This window comes from Rhipicephalus microplus, chromosome X (genome assembly GCF_043290135.1).
Source record: "Rhipicephalus microplus isolate Deutch F79 chromosome X, USDA_Rmic, whole genome shotgun sequence".
NCBI classification, from domain to species: Eukaryota; Metazoa; Arthropoda; class Arachnida; order Ixodida; family Ixodidae; genus Rhipicephalus; species Rhipicephalus microplus.
In genome coordinates, this window is record NC_134710.1 from 116987436 (window position 1) to 117010324 (window position 22889).

At 43.8% G+C, this 22889-nt stretch overlaps 1 protein-coding gene across 2 annotated transcripts in view; it reads left to right on the top strand.

The window, feature by feature from the left end:
- Positions 1-22889, top strand: part of LOC119176338 (twisted gastrulation protein homolog 1-A) — a 46627-nt gene that overhangs the window by 20895 nt on the left and 2843 nt on the right. The window contains exons 1-4 of one of the 2 annotated variants that reach the window (XM_075877454.1): positions 12066-12204; positions 14178-14391; positions 16919-17116; positions 21204-21411. In XM_075877454.1, coding sequence (XP_075733569.1) covers positions 14184-14391; positions 16919-17116; positions 21204-21411 — 614 coding nt within the window. In that variant the 5' untranslated portion in view covers positions 12066-12204; positions 14178-14183. Of the gene's footprint in view, positions 1-12065; positions 12205-14177; positions 14392-16918; positions 17117-21203; positions 21412-22889 lie in introns of those variants that run through there. The other variant, XM_037427566.2, reaches the window with a different exon arrangement.

Consider the following 22889-nt stretch of genomic DNA (forward strand, 5'->3'; position numbering starts at 1 on the left):
GGTTTGACGACAGTATCTCAAAGGGGGCGAAATGCAAGGACATCTGCATACTTACATATATTCGATTGCCTCGGGTAGTCTGAAGTAATCCGGATTACCCACTACAGCGTGCCTTGAAGTCGCATCGTGTCGTGGCTCTTACACGTAAAGCCACGGAAATCTTCGTTTATTTATTATATTTTTTTCCACAGTACATTGTAAGACAGCGACTTCATGGCCTTGAACACTGCGTTGCAAAGAAAAAAAAAACCAGGGCAGCCTGCACTTTCGTGCCTTCGATTGCAAGTGCCGAGTCCATGCACATGCTATGCCCATGCACATACTCGAAAACATGGCATCGAGTGTGACGTCAACATGCTTCCGACGATGTGTTTCATTGGAGTCACCGAGGTGTGATATACGAGAAGCCAACTACTGTATATATATATAGTGCAAGAAGTTCATGAGCGCAAAGTGGTTGCGGCAAGTCGCGGCTACTGCTCACGCGTCCATTTCAAGTGGCATGTTAGAGATAGTAATTGAACACCATCGTAAATATAGGCGATAAGGACCATGAGCGTTGCGGGCGGACAAAAGACATACGAAGGGGCCTGACTGGCCATCGGCAGCGCGGCTGGCATGCAGATGAGGGGACCGGCCTGCGGACCTTGCCGAAGGCCGGCAAGCGCGCTGCTTGCCAGCGCTGCGGTTGCAGCGCATGCGATGAACTGCAGCGCGCTCGCTTAATCGAGGTACAGAAATCGGCGTCACGTAAATGTAGCGCGTTGCTCACGTGATCCACTTTTGCGCTATTCGCATGCACAGCTGTCGCTGTGTATATACCCTAAACAGCGCCTTTTTGTGTGTTGTTTTCTCCTGAAGGCAGCGCGCTTCCCGACCTAAGCGCTAGCTCGATCCTTCTGACAAACCAGTCGCGCTTCACTCTTGTGCCCCACGCGCCTCGCTGCCACAGTTTAAAAAAAAAATTGACCACGTAAAGTGGGAATCAATGATATGCGAAGCACGAACGAGGAAGGTTGATATGTCACTTTAAAATCAGCACAACGTTATGAGGCGGACGTAAGTTATGTCGTACATGGCTTCCATGTCATGATTATCATGGTTGCGCCTGGCACTTGTGTTTCTCGTCCATTCACGTCACGTAACACCAAATTTATTCTATGTGAAGCTAGCGAAACGGCCGCAAGCACGCTATGAGCGTAGCATGTGTCATGGTTTACGTGACATGCATGTCATGATTATCATGTTTGGACGTGTCATTTACCTTCGTCATTCATTTACGTCACGTAATACCAAATTTGGTATATTTAAAGCAAGCGAAACGGCCGTGAGTGCATCATGAGCGTGGTATGTAGTCATGTTCTTACATGACACGCATGTCATGTTTATCATTTTAGGGCCTGTCGCTTGTGTTCGCCATGCAGTCATGCCATACCATACCAGTTTTGCAATATGTAATGTAAACGAAACCCCCGCAAGAGCAGCAAGACCATGACATGCAAATCATGACATTCATGTCATGATTTTCATGTTATGATTAGAGTCACTAATGCGCGTCATATATTCATGTTATACCATACCAATTTTTGCATAGATCCCATTATCGAACCGGCCAGGAGATATAAATATCATAAGCAGCTAGATAGATAGATAGATAGATAGATAGATAGATAGATAGATAGATAGATAGATAGATAGATAGATAGATAGATAGATAGATAGATAGATAGATAGATAGATAGATAGATAGATACTGCCAAAGTCGCCGAAATTCGCTAAAAAATGCTTCGCATTTAAAACGACCGACACTGTATCGACTGTAAATCCAAATATATATGTATAGCCACTCTTCTCTCTTTGTAGTTGCACTGCGTACAGACAGCACTTGCTATGCAGGGATGTGGGTGACGTCACGTGCAATACAAGGTCGAACGATATATATATATATATATATATATATATATATATATATATATATATATATATATATATATATCGTTCGACCTTGTATTGCACGCGACGTCAAAGAAGTGTATACCTAAGGGCTCGTTTTTCCGTGTTTTGACACAATATTAATGAGATCTAACAGACAATAATGCCAAGAAATGTATAGGGCAAGTCATTAGAACCAATGTAATGTAAATAAGAAGAAAGAAAAGTGGGTGAAAAATAACTTGCCGTGAGCATTATATATATATATATATATATATATATATATATATATATATATATATATATATATATATATATATATATATATATATATATATAAACCACCTTGCGAGAACGATACATTTCGTAATAAACGCGAAATAGAAGGATGTCATTCGCTTCCTACAAGCCCCATATAACTTCATTTCAGGCTTACTCGGGCGTTTCAGCCATCATAATATACAAGTACGTGAAAGTCAGTAAAATCATACCATTTCCGACGGCGCGGAAGCATAGTTTTTGGGGGCGAAGCTCCTTAAGGCTTGGGTCGTGTGCCTCCCGTATGTATTGATTGATAGATATGTGGGGTTTAACGTCCCAAAACCACTATATGATTATGAGAGACGCCGTAGTGGAGGGCTCCGGAAATTTCGACCACCTGGGGTTCTTTAACGTTCACCCAAATCTGAGCACACGGGCCTACAACATTGCCGCCTCCATCGGAAATGCAGCCGCCGCAGCCGGGATTTGAACCCGCGACATGCGGGTCAGCAGCCGAGTACCTTAGCCACTAGACCACCGCGGCGGGGCTGCCTTCCGTATGTAGTAGCCACCTCTCGTTTTAGTCCTTGAAATGTCCGCCTCATCGCTGTTTATTTCAGAGGTGATAATGTACAGCTGGTCGTCGTTGGGAACGAGATGTACAGTGTGAATTTTTATGAAAGGGAACACGGGAGCACGTGGCCGGCGCGCTCCGGCGGCTGCTGGCAGCGCGTTCAAGCGGGAGCGATAGCAACCACAGTCTCTTGTCGCGTCATCTCGCGGTGAGCAAAACAAACATTCGTTGCTGATATGAAACCAGCGGCAAGATTGCGACCTCTTCCCCCTTCAAGGCGATTACGCGAGAGATGGTAATTGCCTTGAAGGGGGAGTGGTTGCAAGCTTGCCGTATACTATATCAGCAACGAATACGAATGGTTTGCTTGCTCGCCGTGAAATGACGCGAAAGGCGAAAAGAGACTGTGGTTGCTATCGCTCCCGCTTGAACGCGCTGCCAGCAGCCGCCGGAGCGCGCCGGCCACGTGCTCCCGTGTTCCCTTTCATAAAAATCGACCCTGTACACTTGACATATATACAAGAGGGTGTATATGCAGCTGGTATCAACTATTTCAATTACTTAGCATGCCAAGTGTGTGTTTAAAAATCGATCACTGAGTGACAATAAATTGAGAATATCGCATGCACCACAATACTGTTAAGTTGGGTTACTCTGAGTAGCAGCATTCATTTGCACGACGCATCAAAATGAACAATGGTTAACAAACTCACGCATGAATTTTTTAAACTATAGTTATTTTGCGTTCCATTATGCAACTTGATATACGAACCGAAGACGACGTCTGTCTCAATATATGCGTTCCAACCCAAAGTTTGCAACAGTTTAGGAGCTTCAGTGCACAAAGCAGTGTTTTTATTTAGGAAGGTAACTGAAATATCAGTGCATTTTTACCCAAAGTTTCGTAGCGCAATCTCTACATATGTGCTACCATTAAAATTCGTCAGATGTAGACGTGCATACTTCGTGAAATGTGTATACTATAGTATATTTGCACGCTAAGGTAATGGATAAAAGCTAATAAGTAAAGTACTGTTAATTACAGTCAATCATGAATCACAAGTAAACTTATGCTACTCACCACTGGCGGTTATCTAAAAAAACAATATAAAAAAGTACTAGACAAATAATAAAGCGGGCGTGCCTGCTTGGAAAAAACGTCACCGCTGTATTGTTTCAAGCGTGCTATACGTATAGCAAACACCTAAACATTGTACAATTCGGTTTAGTCAAAAACCTTAGAAATACATGGTACTTTCAGGAAAACGTGTAGTTCTTGTTTCCCACCTTTCGCGTAGTGTAGCTAAAATATTCTATTGCTGGCATTTTATTTTATTTGGCCCAAAATAAAATTCGCTCCATGGAATGTTTTTTTTCCCTACAGAGAATAAAAAAATACTCCACTCTTGACTGCACTTTTCAGAGAGCAAAGGCTGTTATAGCGTTACTCCGTGAGCTGTAGAAATTTTTTCTGGAGCTTTTTTTTTACTTTTAAAAGTTTTTGTTTGTTTGTTTTGCGTAAAAATAGAAAGCATTGCATAACATTTCGAGTCAAATATAGACATATGCGCAGCCACTAGACTGTTGCAAAAGTTCATTAATGCATCAAATACTGCGTTGCGAATATAACAGATATGATGCATAGATAACGACGCTACATGTGTATACAGTTAGGAGTTCCTGAATTAGGAAGCTTTGGGCTAATTGTAATTGGTACATAGCATTATTACCGAGGGAGGTGAAGCGCTAGACGGACGATGTGGACAAAGGCGGACAGACGAGGCTTCACTTGTGCCAAGCAATCAATCTGAGGAGCCCCGATGGATGGGCAACCCGTCCCTCCGAATTTCTCATTTCTTTCCACCGTCCACTTCATGTTGCGCGTTCGGGCTGGCAAATTTGTAACGTGATATATATATATATATATATATATATATATATATATATATATATATATATATATATATATATATATATATATGACACGATAAGCGATAAATCCGTGCGCTGTTACATGAACTCTCTCGCAACTCCATCAGTCATCTCGTTTGCGCGCATTTCCAGTTAGTCGCCTATTTATATAACGCTTTTCACCAGACGTCTCATTATTTCCGAAACATGGAATCGGGACGTGTGTATACACCTGTACGCCTTGCTTCATACCTAGCCGAGGCAAAATTATTTTGATTCGACACGTCGGTTTGATGTATTTAGCAGCCTAACTATATATACTAAAAAAATATTATCACTGATAATGTCATGTGACACTGCTCGTGACATCTTTTCGCACGATGAAGAAGTGGCATTCGAACGACGAAGATTTAGGAACGCACGCACGCTGCAAAAGCATGCAGTACGTCAACCACGCAGTCGAGGAAGAAAAAGAAAGACGAGTCAGAGAGCGCCATTTTATTAAAAACATCAGCTTCCCGTTTGCTGTCTTGTTGCAGTGCAGATCTGATTGGGTACTAAGCCAAGATTGCGTTTCGGAATCGACAAACCGGATTAAGAAAAAAATATGAGCACTGGTGATAGCATGCGCTAGTTACGGGGCCGGATGGTTCCATGTATACGACCGGACTGTGACAACGTGCAGTTTGGCCGTCCTTACCGTTCTTCGATGCACCGAGCTTACCGTCTTCGCCAAGGAACTGAAACGAAACAGTCGACGTTGTACGTTAATTTCTGTTCCCTTCAAGATTAGGTTAGTAAACCTCTTGACAATGGCGGCGGTTGAGAGAGAGAGAAAAGTATGCACTGCGCACCCGAAAGTGGAGGAAGGCCGATTCGAGCCTCTCTCACACGTCGCAAGACAGCCTCGTGCACCAGAGCGTGATCGCTCGTAGTTTCAACGGATCGTTCTGTGGTGAAAGTCTGTGCTTTCTACGACGATGGGTTGTGCTTGGTGCTGTAGGAACGCGAGGTGACGCAGGAAGCGCGAACGAGGCCACCAGCGCGCGCCGCGGCCACGACAGACGAGGAGGAGGGGACGCGAACTAGTTGAGCGTCCTCGCCGGAAACGCGCGATATATCCGCGCAATGTCATTCGGCCGCCGGGGTGACTTCTGGTGGCGGCGTGTCCATGTGCGGCGGCCATGCGTGACGGCAGCGACCGCTGGCGCACGCCGTGAGCAGCAGGCGAATACGCCCGGCCTGTTCCGGCCATGGTCGGCTGCTGGAATGCGCAACAAGGCACGCGTCGTAAAACGACGTTTGGGCGAGAGAGGGTGCTGCCGCTCTACAGTACTACTGCCTGGCCGAGGGTTCACGTTAACCCGCACAGTCGCGAGCTGTCTTCACTGGTCGCATTGGCGATGGTCGGCCGGCTCCTCCGAGCGTCAGTTTTCTCGGAACGCAGGCGAGATGGTGTTCCGCAGTCAGAAAACAAAAAAAAAAAAAAAACCAAAAGAAAACTGAGTACGAATGAGGGATTGAAAGACAAAATGATGCCGCAACAAAACTACTCATTTTAGCTTGCTATACAAGCGTCGCAAAAGCAGCGTCAGATCATCACCTAAACTGACTTGTTTTTATTTTTTTTCCCCCAACGGGCTGTCAGAAATGGCAGTGCGTGCGTTCACCTCGGCAAAGGGGCTCGCGCTGACACGGCTTCATCAAACAACTTCAATACAGCTCAGGGCCGAGATGAGACGCTTAAAAGCAGCGCGAGAGTCGTAAGGCAGCAACGAGCTAGTGATAGATATAACAAACTTTTTTTTTCGATTTTCGATAGGATGAAGGGACGACGTCATCGCCCCAACAACACGAAGTTTTCCCCCCATCGACTTCACCCGAATGTGCTAACTTTAGGTAACTTTTCAGACCAACTAACTGTTGGGGTTTAACGTCCCAAAAGCACCGTCTGATAATGAGAGATGCCGTAGTTGAGGGCTCCGGAAATTTCGACCACATCACGTAGGACTCTTAAACGTGAACCTAAATGTAAGTAAACGGATCTCAAGCATTTGCGCCTTCATCGAAAATGCGGGGACCGGCGGGCTGCAGTCAAGAACCTTAACCACTAGACCACCGTGACGGGTAACTTTTCAGACTGACTTGCAATAATTCGCATTAATTGTACGCCACAAGTTCAAATGGACTGGGACGATGTAAATAGCCGCAACCCATTCCTAGTGACCAAAATACCCCCCTCCCCCCCCCCCCCAAAAAAACCCCTCTTCGTGATGTGCAATGATTAGACACTTTCTTCCTCTTCAAACTACCTGAGGTGCCGCTTGAACCATAAGTCGTCATCACTGGCACGTGTTCGGATGTGTACAATCTCGAGCATCATTCATTTCTGTTCATCGTAATACACTTCTTTTATTGCGTGAACGATCGTACAGGTTTCTAAATTTTGGTTGCGCAAACCCTGTCCCGACAAATTCCTTAGTAGTAAGCGTTCGTCGCGGCTACGATATTAAGCACAATGTAGTGAATACCACTTTTGGTTTGACAAGAGCGCTATAAAATTTAAAAAAATAAAAATAATAAAAAATGTTTCGTAATATCTGCACAGCTGATTGATTGGTATGCGAGGCTTAACGTCCCAAAACAGCCGTATGATTATGATAGACGCTGTAGTGGAAGGCTCCGGAAATTTAGACCACCTGGGGTTCTTTAACGTGCACCCATATCTGAGCCCACGGGGCAACAGAATTTCCGCCTCCATCGGAAATGTAGCCACCGAAGCCGGGATTGGATCCCGTGACTTGCGCGCCAGCAGACGAGTACCCTTAGCCACTAGACAACCACGGCAATATCTGCTGGCTTATTGCTGTAAAAGATGTGCCCCGCGTACCACGAAAACTATAATAGATCTTATTCGCTTCAGAAAACTAAAATTGTCATAAACTAGATAATCGGTGCTCTGGCGACAAAAAGAAATTACACCATCTCCCACTAAAGGGAACCACGGGTAGCATGCGAAGCAGCGCATAGGTCGGCTGAAAGCTCCGTTTATCGCGGGCACCTTGCCCAATGTTGCAAGTTGCAAGTTGAGCCCACCGTGAAATCACCGTAGTTTCTGTTGCTGCTACTTGGCCCGAACTCTTGTTGTAGCACGCCACGCGGGTTCATCATCGCGCCTGCAGAATCTCCTTCCCCTACGCCATCACGTGATTCATGAGAGAGTTTAAGGGGGAGAGGTACACAGGCCGGAACGCGCTAGCGCGTTCTTCTTCTGGCAGTGCTTGGGCCAGCTGTTGCGCATGTGGTGGTGGTGGAGAAACATTTATTTATAAAAGCACTGAGAGTTGCACTACAAATGCACTTGGGTGGTCTCCTTGTTCCAGGAGTCCATACGCATGTGCAGTGAGGGTGGTCACACCGCACACGACTGTGGACTGAACTACACCATAAGCTGCTTCGCATCTAATAACTACGCTTCCACTCTATGACTGTATAGCCTCTGTCTGCATGGTGCGGTTCTGCAGCTGGGTTTGCCATTTTTTGCAGGCATTTGTAAACATGCAACAAAATAGGGCAGATTTTATAACGCGGGCCGATTCAACACGCGCACGCACATGTTTACACGGTCAATTTCTTTGAGAAAGCGTTTTTTTAGGTTATTACTAACATCTTTCCGCGTCAACAAGGAAACAATGCAATAAGGAAACAGGAAGGCTATAGTATGTCGTTACTAAACTTCACAATTCTTCACGCACACAATAGACCGGATGACGTGTACCACCTTTCGAACGCAACCGCGTTAGCGAAATTATATATATATATATATATATATATATATATATATATATATATATATATATATATATATATATATATATATATATATATATATATATATATATATATATGTGTGTGTGTGTGTTAGAAACCAAACTGTAAAAATTGTCCCCCAGAATGTGATGCTGCAATCTTACTAATCAACACCACAAGGCCGACCTTTCTTCGTGTGACTGTCATTTACTCATACCTTTTCAATTAAAATAATGGTGAGCGGATTTATCGTGCGGAATTGCAGAGAATGAGTGTAGTATGCGTTCGGGTACCCAATCTTTAATATTCGGCCGCGAGCCTGTGTATCTACTCCCTGTTCTATTGATACATACGCTCCGTCGCCGGGCGAGCTATTCGCGATGCAACAACGTTAATGCCGTTCCATGCGCTTGCCGCACAGCCGCACGTGCCGGTACACCTGCCGCACCCAAGCGGAGGGTGACAGAGCGTCGAAAATTGGCTTATTTGTCTCCTGCTTGCGTGCGGCAGGGGTCCCGGCACGTACGTTGCGGCTCTATGGGTAGCGCGTGGAATGACCCTTACCAGTGGGCATGACCTACCTTGCCAATACATAGGCAGCAGCGAATCGAGAGCGTGTACTCCGCTTTCATCGTCACGTTGCGTGTATATAGCACAGCAGACACCAGGAAGGACACGGCAATGTTGGCAGGTATGCTTAAAAGCGCACTTCCATACTACGTTGCATGTTGAAGAAGTATAAACGAAATGAGATCAACTACCCTATCAACGCCTCCTAGAAAAACTATGCCCAGAACGTCGCTCTCTTTTCAATTGGGAGCCTCCCGCCAGCACGCAATCTCGGAGACATGCCTCCTGCTTGCGTTGCGACCGGCCACCGCGTGAGACCGCTCGCCTCCGTGCCGCTCAGTCACGTGACATTACCGTACCGCTTTGCGGCGCTATAGATGTTGAGAAAGTGAGAAAAGCTTCTACGTTTCGTGCAGCAATGTCGGAAACGATATTAACGATTTTCTTGGAGGTAGCCCCGACAGAGTATAGCAACCGCGCGCGGAGCTACTTTTGCATGGCACATGCGCACACGTTTGGCTTCTTCCGGATGGGACCGTACCGTGAGGAGTTAAATAAGACGTTCAACGGCAAAAAATACACTGTTAACAAGGGTGACATCAAGTGAATAACAAGGAAGCGAAAACAAACGATATTATCGTAACAGTGCGTCTACGAAATCCGACGACGACAATTTACGAACACCACCAGGTGATTCGTTCCACCTTTCAATAACTTTAGGAAAGTAACTGCTCTTTAGAATGCTCGTGTGCGTAACGAAAGGCTTCAAGTTTGAGGCTGTGTCATAACGCCTAGTTGAAATGGTACTAACACACGAGATGTAATCGTCTGAAACTAGTCGACAGGATGAATGAAGAAATGAGCGCAATAGCTTACCGGTATCCCGTCAGGTGAATTTTCGTCTTGAATAGCATGAGTTGCCCTCTTTCAGAGGATCACCATTTACGTGACACGCTTTACCCATGTATCACTATATGGCTGTCACTTGGCTCACAGCCGAATGCCAAGCCTTTGCCACTCGTTCTCAGCGAACTCAGGCAGGGATTAGTATATTATGATGGAACGGTTATGTGGAATCTTGTTGACCACGCTGTGCAGCCACGTGACGGAGAAAACGCCACCAAGAAGTGCAAGATGCGAAATGTTTGCGACCTTGTATGCATAAGTCGTGCGATAGTTCCGTGCACTAAAATGCTTTCCGTCCCAATGCGACAAGTATGCTACGATAAGCGGTGGCCCTTCGGTTCTGCGGCTGCACGTAACGCTGCCACAAGTCGTGGCAACTCGTCTACGAAGACATTACCGCCCCGCCGTGATGGTCTAGTGGCTAAGGAACTCGGCTGCTGATCCGCAGCTCGCGGGATCGAATCCCGGCGGTGGCGGCTGCATTTTCGATGCCATAGGCCCGTGTGTTCAGATTTGGGTGCACGTTAAAGAACCCCCCGGTAGTCGAAATTTCCGGAGCACTCTACTACGGCGTCTCTTATAATCACATGGAGGTTTTGGAACCTTAAAACCCACAAATTATTATTACAATTATTACGAAGACCTTACCACGAACAAACGTACAACAGATGTTCATATGGATATTTCTGGGATCAGACAAACTTTAGATAACACCATTGTCCACCACTTTAGTCCGGTCAGGATGCGGAAGGTACCGCGACAGTTTCTGCAAGTCGCATGTACTGTGAGAGCACACGAAACCAAAAGAAGCTACATGTTCTGTAGACCATCTGCTACAGTGTATCGGCATAGGTCCACGACGTTTGAATGTGCAATGAGCCGGCACGATTGAAAAAAGATTACAATGGCAGCGACGGCAACGACTTCTTTATGTAGCATATTCAGGATGTAATATATTTAGCAGTCGCATCTTATCATAGGGGCGCACGCACGACGAGATGTAGTGCTCAACCTCAATCTAGGTTAGACGTACACCACATGATGAACTGTAATATTCAGACCCGGCAACAGGCCTGTCAGCAACACGTGAGAGGCGGTCACCAAGACGTTTACCTTTAAGTATTGCACATTGGAATTACAGTTCAACAAGTAAACGAGAAGGGAATAAGACAAGCACCAGCGAGACAGTGAGAAAACAGTAATGGAAAACTTTTTAACATCACGACGGGCTGCAGTTAAGTGATGCCGAAAACAACAATACACCTAATGCTCGCAGGATGACATAAGCGTTCAACACCGATTACCGCGGAGTTGCGGCTCCATAACTTATGCAGCTACAGGGGTCACGGCGCAAAATGAAACTCAAACTGCGCCAGCCCTCCTTGCTTTCCGGCGTGCGTAAGAGGAAAAGAGAGAGGAGAGAAAAAAGGCCAACAACAACCCTAGCTGGAACAGTCACCTCCATCACCCTCACGCGCGATCATTGTCGTCGGCCCTCGAGAGCTTTTGAGAGGAAGTGTGCACGGAGCGGTAGTGCGCGCGCGCGAGGGGGTTCACAAAAAACAACAATGCGGCCCCGCGTGTTTGCGCAGGAGTGTGAAGGACGTGCGAGCCGAATGCGTGCCACTTGACGCCGCTGAAGAGGCCGTTATCTACTAGGGGGGGGTGGCGAATCTAATTGGGAGCGCGCCGACGTCTGGCGTGCTGACAGAGAACTACCTGAGTTGCGCCGGAAGTGGTGCCGGTGGACGCATGCGACTAATTGTTCGAGCTTTCGTTGGACCGGAATGTGGGCAAAATGTACCCCCCCCCCCCCCCTCGAAATCAACACCTGTGCCGCTTTGCTTTTGTGCCTCTTTGAGCGCATTCCTGCGCCGGCTCTTTCTGGGGACATTGGGAACGACCACCCCTGTGGGAAGCCACCGAGTGCAGGGAGGGGGGGCGAAGGGGCGGGAGCGCAGGAATCCTGCACCTGCACTGCCTGGGGCCTTCTTCTTTGGACTCGTCCGCACGCAAGGGGGAGTCGCGCCTTCGGCTGCTGCCCTCCCCGTCGTCCGAGGCGGGCGGCTGGCCGCGGCCCACTTGGCTCCGTCCAACCACTGGACGCTCAACTTTCCATTTTGCGCCCCTCTCTCAAGTTGCGTCGCCTGATAACTGCCTGCGCGCCGCCGAGACCATGACGCCCGAGCCAGCGTGCGTCCGCCGCGCTCGGCCCGCCCCGGCCGACTAGCTGCCAGCAGGTAAGCCGGGGCCCGGGCGCCGAGTACACCACGTGCCGCCCAATAAACTGCTGCAGCGCCGTTCAAATTAGGCGGCTTCCTACGGACCAGAGTTTGCGGACTTCGCCACCGAGCGGGCATGGCCGAGTCTCTCGGGTACTTGTTGCCAACGCGCTCGTGTTTTGTTCGGTTTCGCGCAACCTTATATATAGGTTACCAGTGGTGAACACGCGACGACGGTGCTCTTTTCTTTCTTCTTTCTCTTTTTTTACACGGAACCGATGACGGGTGCAGTTCGAACGTTGCGAAGCCACCGCGTATTTGCACTGATCTTCCAGTGTCCGACGGGAGCAGAAACCAATCAGTGGTAACCGCTCAACTGGTTGTTTCGATTTCGTCAACACTGTCTGACATCATCTGATTTTTAATATTATTTACGACGTAAATTCCGGTAAAAAATACTGTATCCAAATACCTTAAGCTCATACGGCATTTCAGCATGCATGCACGCTGTCATCTCGACAATTGTGTAACTCCAATGTCGCTAGTGTGCCATCGAATAAAGGCACATTCACGTTGCCGATATTGTGTGCTGCTTGGATAAACAAAACGAGTGGGTTGTTTTTCTGTCGTAGCCGGTATTGCAAACAACCGAGTACAGAACATGCAGGCAACATTTGCGAGATGCCAACACAAAGCTGACACGGAATATTTTGGTAAAGCGCTGACCATCCAGCATAAAGTTGTGCAATTAATACAAATAATCTGCATGATGTTTTCATCTAATTAAATTACAAGTAACGAGAGTAAGGAGTTCTGTACATGAAGGCAGAGACTTATGCTGGCATGCACTCGTCCCCAGACAAGTTATGTGCACTTCCAAGCGTACAGTAATTGAAAATCTCAGTGCAAAGGATAACACTATTGTGTAATAGTCATGCAGAATGCACAGTTTTTTGTTGGAAGTTAGAAATTAAAAACTGCATTATTTGTGAACATAACTATTTGATTATATTGTGTGACCACACATGGCTGTAGATGTGGTGCACTTGGTTTATTCAGAATTATTTTCCAAAAGTAATGCCACATAGTTAGCAGTTGTTTGGGGCCACACAAATCATGTAGTTAAAATGTCATAGGACAAGGTGTTTACCTTTGCTTATTTATAAGAAATCCCACTGACTGGTTATGAAAGGGTTTGTGTGTATGCTTGTATTTATTTCTAAGTAAAGCAAGAATTATTGCCTTACAAGTGCACTCTCAGCATTACAGTCATAAACAGTTTCAAAATAATTGTGTATATGAACAAGCTTTCTGCATGGTGTATTAATACTTGTAAAGTATGTGTTTAGTGGTTTAAGTGACACTGTTCCTCACTGTCCTGAGCTTTATTGTTGTAATGCTGCAGCAGGGCCTGGCAGCAAATCTTGTTGCTTTCATGGAATGGCTTTCGAAACAAGTGATGGCTGCTTACAACTTCATTTCTCATCTGCAGGCAGCAGGGGTACAAAACAAATAAATATGTGTTCATTATGGTCTTGCTACACCGAGAAAACTTTTATGGGCATTGGATGAGTACTAGTGTACGCATTACAAAAGATGAGGACAGAAAAAACAATAAAAGCACCATGGTACACCTCTTCCAAGTTGGCTGCTAAAAAACAAAACATGCTTGTGACAAATATTACCACCACAATTTTCTATTGGTCTCGCCTACACCTACAAAAGTGATATATTTTTGACAATTTGACAAAATAGGAACTGGAGGAACTGCTCACATGAAGTCCACTTTCAGTTTTGTTCCTGACTGTGTTGTCTATCACATCATGGTGCCATTGATATTTTGAGCCATGTGAACTTGGTTGCAAATTAACTCTTTTGTGTCACCTTATATGCTGCAATGTTTTCCAATATAAGAACAATTATCACTGCTCATTGTGCAAACTACATTCAATTTGTAAATGCTGCTACAGCTCACCTTTTGTACATTGCAGAGCAAAATGTTGAAGCAGGTGCTGCTGCCTTTGGCAGTGGCCGTGGCGTGCGCCTTGAGCCTGAGCCTGGCCTGCAATGAAGCCATATGTGCATCCATAGTGAGCAAGTGCATGTTGACACAATCATGCAAGTGCGACAAACTCAATGTCACCTGCAACAGAGACTGTTTCTACTGCCTTGACTATCTCTACACTGAATGCTGCTCTTGTGTAGGTGAGTTCAATGTGGTCCGCATATCCATGGGGTTTTTCCGATTTTCCACAGCTTCCACATTTGGTATGCACAGAAAAATGTGTACGTTGTGCAATTAACATCAAATATACTTCTGCCAAACAAGTTTTATTATGCATTCAATTCAGTATTTTTAGATAATGCTTCTTAAACTATGTTACTTATCAGGATATTTATAGTGGAGGGGGCATAATAAAGTAATTTAGGGAATCTCATGATCACGAAGACAATTTCACATGTCCTGTTGGGGAGGAGTGCACTGATCTGTGAATACACATGTTCCTCTTTGTTGCCATTGGCCACTGTTACTGGCAACTGAATAGGAACATGTCATTTGTTCGTGATTAGCCTGCAACACAACGTGAAGCTGAAACGGATCGGGGTAATCTTGCCATGACACCCTTCCGTTAGGATCTGTAGTTTTACAATTCTTATTTGTATGGCAGTATGTTAGAGTATACTTACCAATATTTACAATTCAAATGTGAAATACCATCTCTCCAGAGCTTTTGTACAATTTTGTACAAATATTCTGGCAAATAATTCTACTTCTGGAATCATGTTTAGGACAAAAATTATCTTAAAAATTGAACCAGCTCTAGTTCGTGGACACAGATGAAACAGTGCAGCCGGCAGCCAGTAGCTTCATCGAGCTGTTGCATTTCTTTTTTTTTTTGCAAGTCTTTGAGATTTGTTGTATTAATGTTCCATATGACACACACTGTGCTAATTGTTTTGAGGTTGCGGTATAGGCCACCACCTTTTACATCAAGAGACAGTGTGTGACTATGGTGACGCACATGCCATTTTTTTGGGCTAACTGTTGCCTTGTCCTCTTTCAGTGGCAGTTGTGTGTTGTAGAATTTACCCAATTTCTGTGGCCCGTGCCCATTTGTGATGCCAGCCTGCATTATCACGGTTCCCTGACATGAAAGATTTGACCATGAACAGCCTCGCTGTTTAAACAATATAAATGTCACTGCCGAATTATATTTCTAAGTCAGTCAGATTATCCAGAACTACCTGCAGCAACACCACCCAGCCACTCATGCAATGGCAACCATTACATAAGTATTTTCATTTATCTATGGCATATATGTTTCAAGCTCCAACTAAAGAGCAAAGTGACCTAGCAGAGAACAAAGTTCAGGAACATTTCGATAAATAGTCTAGATCTTGAGTGATGATGCATTTAGTTGTTTTTTTTTTCTTACAGTTTAAATCCATGTAAGGCAAAAGTGCAGGGGGAGATGAAAGCTTGAATTGATCAAAAAGTCTTGAACACGAGGTGTCACTGCAGCCAATGTTTCGTGAAGTGGTTTTGTCTTCTCAAAGGCTGCAACTACAGTTTAGAACAAGACTAGACCACTTGTCGAAACAGTGGCGCCAGTGACACCTCTTGTTCAAGACTTTTTCATTCATTCACCACAGTTTAGTATGTTCTGGGCCTTGGTTAGAGAGGATCGAGGCGCAACAGCTACCACAGACTTCAAATTTTAAGCTGGGCAAGTCAAGAAATGTCAGTAGAGGTGCTGTGTGCAATTTTTTATGCTCGTATCCATTTTAAATGTGGTGGGACTAACTTTCAATTGAAAGCAGCAAAGTCCTGTAATACATTGAAGTGTAATCATCGTAAAAAATGTCCCGAGGCTGCAGTGTTTAAAGTATGATGCCGTAAAAGACTTTTATCATACTGCTAATAAACTGTCTTAGAAATAGCATGTGGTTGTGCCTTTCAGCATCTTTCCCCAGCTTTACTTAAATGTTCTTGCCAGGAACGAGTGGATACACATTACTTCTATGTACCAGCTCGTGTGCGTCATGACAAGTACTTATGTTTGCACTTGATATATAGGATAATTTTTTGCTAATGTACCGAAACCTGCTTAAGTTTTTTTCAGTTCATTTTCAGAAGCTTTCAAAGAAAACCAAACGCAACCTTATTTGAGCAAGCTCTTTTATGCACAACGTTTTTCACAAAGCTGTGCCATCTGCTTTGATGGTTGCTGTAGTATAGGAGTACTTGTTGCTAGGCTAGTCATGTGAAACAGAGCTATAGAATGAGGGCGAGAATTGGGACATACACAGAAGAAAAATATGGGCTGAGCACTGTGCCCATGTATGTCGAGATTTGCACCCTTTGTTGTTATAGTGCAGCGCCCCAGACAGATTATGCCACCTGTCACGGTGGCTTAGTGGATGTGGTATTGCTCTGCTAAGCTCGAGAATGCACCTTTTATTTTCTGTACTTTGATAGAGACTTAACAAAAAAAAAACACCTATGTGCAAGTTAAAGGACATCAGGAGAGCCCCTCACTACAGTGTGCCTCATAATTGCATTGCAGTTGTGGCATGTGAAAACTCTCAATTACATTTTTTTAAGCTTCTGGATATTTTTTTAACCTTTGCCAAAGTAGGGAACACAAAAATTCTGCTGCTATAGACAGAAATTTCACTTGGCCAGAGAGTGCCGAGTTTAATGATGCACTTTTTTTTTTTCTTCTTGCAGAGATGTGCCCGCGACAAAATGAAACAATCTCTCTAAGTCATAAGTCCAACATTGAGGATCTGCCAGATCCAACGCATGGGTTGTTTGCCCTCCTTACAGAAGAAGCTGACCGTTCCTTGAGATGGCGGTCTTACACATTTCCTGTGCATGCGGAATTGTACAGCCCTGTGCATGAAAAAGATATCAAGCTGAAAGCTGGTAAGTTATGTAACAATCACTGCAATTATTGCTTCAGAAAACAAGCTCTCTCGAACAATAATTCATCCACATGATGTGAAAAACTAGTATGGCTGAGCCTGCTTACAATAAAACATACTTATTTCATCTCATAAGAAGTGTCAGAAAAATGTGATATGATTGTACTTACTTTTATGAAGTATGTAGAAGTAATCATCGTGGTCTAGGAGAAAGGTTTGAAGCGCAGCAAGGGCCATGGCAAGCTTTCACCAAAAACATGTTATTGAGGTTTTCTTGAGTAGCACCTACCCAATAATCTCTCTTATTATTCACCAAGCTATTCAGTAGGGTTGGCACCAGAGGGTAATAGGTTGAAGCTGCCCCTATAAAATTTTAACCTGGCCCCTCACATCCACCAACCCCTGAAGGTCCTCTCTCATCATAGGTGGTCCCCCAGGACGAAAATCTGAGCTTTATTAAAAAATTCAGCTTCAGTATCAAAGTTCACTCTACTTAGTACTTCGCATGCGACTTATTTAAAAATGTTAATGCTGCCGTCATGAGCTGGGTAATGGTGGCACTGCAGTTCTCTTGTGCAGACCTTTTCAACGGGGAAGGAAATGCCTCCCGTCCGGACTGTGGCACGGGAGCACAAAGGCCGGTGGTCGCTGACGTCGCTACTTTGGCATTACTGTCAGCGGTAGAAGTTTGTGGGATCTGCAGTACTGCAGATAGCGCTAACATTTGCAGCCAACAGTAAATCTTTGAGGAGTCGCACATATTTACCACAGCTTGGAGGAGATTATGGAAGTACCTACGTAGCCTTCGTTGAAAAAGTGTATACAATTAGCACTTGTCATATTTTTTCTAATTTTGGCCACAATGAATTTGTTAATTTAGTTAGCTCTACCATACTTCTTAATTCATTCTTTTTTCACTTTGTCTTGCCAAATACTAAAGCACATTCACAGATGGATAGATGAATACTATTCTATAGAACGTCCAGTAACACCCGAAATTCTATACAAGAAGCCACAAAAAGTTTATTAAAAAAACTTTATTAAAAAAACAAGAAGTCCGACAAGTTATGCAGGGGTTTGGACGAATATCACCACCTAGGTGTCAGCCATGAACTCTTGAATATATTATTTCTGAGTACTAATACTAGGAGTGCTTCAACTTGCTGTGCAAAGCACTGGTTGCTACACAGTGGCCACCTCATGAAAAGTGGTTCTGGAAGAGGCGGCATATTCCTTTGCCCACCTCCCTCTAAAAGATCTCACTTGTCCTGTGTGCCCCCCTTCCCCTTTGAGAAAAAAACTAGAATCCAGGGGTGCCAACCCTGTATTCTAGTTGACTCAATGCGAAGCAACACGTTTATGTGAGCTCTTCTGCTGCCATCCTACACGAAGTATGAAGATTATAAAAAATTGCAATTTTGAGAAGTGCCAATAGTGGAAAAACACATCTTTAAGAAATTATCAAATCGGAAACAACGTACTTATGAGTCATTCTTTGAAAATTCCTTTTAAGCAGGACCTAGCACACTAACAAATAGAACTTTCAGAACTTGCTTACTGCAAAAACTAGGCAAGCTGCCTGTGCTTTGTAATTTTACGTGACTGAGGAGATAAGTGATTCTTGTGACCACAGCACTACTAAAGAGTTGCACTTCTTTTTGCAAGACAACGGCAACGCACTTGTCGTTTAATTAGAATAGAAAAGTAAGTTGGCATTTTCGAACAGTCGATGCAACATCTTCACTTGTATGTGTGGTGTAGTAGATGTATCATGCCCAAGCCACAGATATACACGAGCAAAAAAAACTACAAAAATGCCTCACGCCTTGGCTCTAGGTTGCTGTGAAACATCCGAATGTACTTGCAGCAGGACGTGATGTCATTAATGGCTTATAAAAGTTCAAAAGTTCATGCAGCCATCAAATATACATTCTTGATACCAATGTTTTTGTTGTGCAGCAGTGCTATATGAATATAAACAAATGTAAAGCAAAAATATGAAAATTTTGTCCTTTTTTTATGTTCTTTTTGTCATTGAGGTTACAAATGCCATATTGCAACTTCATTAGCTTCAGGTCGCTGAAAAGTGTACATGTGGCATTGAGCAAGCTTAAAGGAGTACCGACACAATTTCAAGGCAGCTCAAAAGGGACATTTTTCATTTCCTTGGTGTGCACTATCAAGGTTCTCTGCATACCGGAGCCAGACAACAAGTATAAATATTTTACTTTAATTTTAAAACTTTTTGTCGCTCAGCATCTACAAGCCAGCCCCACCGCAATGGGCATTATCATGACAAGTAAACACAGTTGACTGAGTTTGCGACATTATTTGCATCTTGCATGCAGCCTAAACTGCAGAAATCACTATCAGAGTATCTGGATGACAATTCACCTATCATTTATGTGAACTATCTGTGATTCGCAGCGATCAGGCAGCTGTTACTAATATGTCACGAGTTGCACTCTTCCCGTGACATCGCACCTCTCTTGGCACATCACTGCGAAGCCACCTCTCAATGCCAAAACCGAAATTGCTCTTTTAGGGTAGCGATATTAAAAATATATTCAATATATATGGAATGCATTCTAAAGCACTATGACACATTCTTTAGGGTTCTCGACCACCACGTTTTTATTTAAAGCAACAACACCAAAATACTATCTAAAATTCATGTCAGTTCTCCTTTAAGGCTAGTCCCATTTGTCTATCTGGAGTGGGTTTTCCTCCTTGTGCTACGTCTCATGAAGCATCAATGCATAATGAATGAATGTATTTACCACAATATACAAGACTGTTTTTTGCATCGTTGAGTGAAGCGAATTTTGTTCTGACAGAAAGCAAAAAAATTGAACCCCTATTTTGCTAGGGACAACCTATACAGTGCTATTCTTGCATCTGTGATTACTGTTTGACAACATAAAAACCACAACGTTTATGGCTGTTTAAATTACAATAATTAGAAACCTAATCCTTTATTTTGGAATGCCACACACTGTACAATAAAATTGATAGAAATGCATGAAAGGGGCAATATATCCCTGCGACAGTATTTGAGCACATATTTTTCATCGGTTATGCTGGTGCTGTGGACGCACTGATATCGTTGCACACATGGCAACGCTGAAATTGACGCGGTTATAATTTTAATTCGCAGGATGAACTACCTTGATTTTAGACTAAGGCGAGACATCGGCTATTTTTGTTATGGGAAGTGACGTCGTGTAATGTGACGTAACGACAAACACCGTTCGCTTTTCATTGGCTTGACACGAGAAATGGCGTGCAATATTCATATAATGGTAGCTAGGCCATACGAGTGTGTGCTAAAAACAGCAAAAACCTTTTTTATATTTTCTAAGAAAGAAATCGATTTCTGTTTCGTAATGGTGTAATTTCAGAACAACGACGAATTTCAGAACAATGAATTTTCAGCCAGCGAACGAGGCTATGGTACCCCGGTGAGTGAAAGTGGAAACGCATGCCGCCTTTTTAGCGAGCCAAAAATGCAACAGGCGGTGGGCGCCGGCGTTGCCTAAGACCACCGCGTCTTGCATGCAAGCTGAAAGGCGACCCCACCCAAGGCGTATGTGTGTATCTTACACAGTGTGACCATGGGAGCGTCTGCTACCCCACGCACGTGGTTTGCAGTAACCATGCTAACGACGCCGTGATAAAGAGCGGTAGTGAGGTATTGCGTGAAAACCACAATGATGTGACATTTCTGGAATCTTTGTGAGACGCGCGCAGCGACTTAAAAGTGGTCTTTTGACGTCAGCAGGTGAGTGCAATGTGAAAGAGAATGTTTCTCCTCATCGTCTGCTCGAGTTTTGAACTTTGAGGACTCATAACTTCACTTTCCGTGCATCAATTTCCATCATTTTTGTTGTATGCGTCTCAGTAATCATCGCTACATGCGTTCCAGTGCTAAATAAAATTGTCCCAAAAATGTCGCAGGGCCCCTTTAACATAAGTTGCCTTTCAAAGTACTGGTGACCTTCAATAAAAATAAGGAAACTGAGAATTATTGGAAACTTGCTAAGAGCTGTGCTGGAGGTCTTGATTTGCATATCTATATTTTCTTACAGTGGTGTCAAATGGGAATACATCAGAAGTAGTTGAAGAGGAGGATGTACAGGTGAACTGCACTGTGGCATTCATGTCACAATGCATGTCACTGAATAAGTGTAGAGAGTCGTGCCTCTCCATGGGAGCTTCAAGCTACAGGTGGTTCCATGATGGTTGCTGCCAATGTGTTGGAAGCATGTGCATCAATTATGGAATCAATGAAAGCAGGTTAGTGTTATTAAACATTGAAGGGCAGCAGGTGATGACATATTGCATACATCGCGAGGATTTTTATGCTTGATGGCCAAAGTTCTCGGAATACTGGGGATACTACTTGATAATCATTATTCAGTTTAGTCTTATAAAATTTGTTCAAGCTAGACATAATGTGTTGGTAGTTAGGTGTTCATTACTTTCAGAACTCTAATGGGAGCTTTCTGAAAGTTAAACTTGTCAATTTAATGTAATGTATAAACTAGAGGTTCAAATAACTTACTTTTGTTCCTTCGTACTGAAAATGACACCACGGCTCTGCAACAAGTACAATGCATGGTCGTGTTATGTGTTTCCCTTCTTTTTGTACGTGTCTAGTGTGGTGCTGTAATGAAGTTTAATATTTATCCTTACCAATTGGCCCAACTTGTCATATTGTTAGTTTTATGACACTTGATGCCTAGTTTAAGAAAATCGGAGAGCAACCATCCACTTCAGGAAAGATCAACTTTGCTCTGATAGTGGCTACAGAACGAGTAATACCCTTGTCACATGGGCAGAGAAAATGACATTTACCTCCTAGTGCCTTCAGATTGAATGTCATTCGCACGTGCCACACGGATGAACAAAATGGCATTCGCCCAAATGCCATTCGTCACCTAATGCCATCGCCAGAACTTATTTGACTGAGAAATGCATAGTCTCGACGGTACAGCTGATGAAGTAATTGTATAAAACGACATTTGATTCGACTGGAAGGAAACTTTTTGTGCATTTTATTTTCACTAATCACTTACACAAGTGCTTAAAAACTTATCTTCAGCTGGTGAACAATGTAAAATAAATGCAACAGGTGCCATTATCTTTTTACGCTGCGGATCTAAATAGCTTTGGCTTAAGTTGCTACATGGTCGGTTGCAACGTCGTGAAACAAAGTAACGAACTAAATCTAACGGCAGCATAATATGCTTACTTATACATTTATTTATTATCTGATGTGTGTGAAGCTTGTAAATGCTTAATTATTTTTTTATTGCTACTCACCTAATGCTCATGAGGAAGGTGCTGCAATCGACATCATCAAGTCAAATGTCATTCCCTTTGGACGTGTAGCAGCACCGCCGAAAAAAATGTCATGCGGGAACGGAATGCTCTCAATACTGAATGTCATTTTCTATGCCTCTGTGGCACAGGTATAAGGTCCTGTGGAAGTTACATGCCAGTATAGAGCTGCTTTGATAGTGTAAAGGCCTTTAGGGGCTGCCTCTAACGTACCAGTGGGAATTACTGCACCATAACTTCAAAGTTGTAAATGACTTCGTCAGCTACATGAGGGTTGTCTTAGAAAGCTACATTTTTCTGTAATTGACATTGCTTCAGAGTCCCATTCTGTTGTTTTCTTTCTCTTGCTTATATTTTTAATGAGGGCTTTTTAAAGACAGTACTTCTGTTTAACTTATTGGTGTAATTTAATACATCTATATTAAGATTTT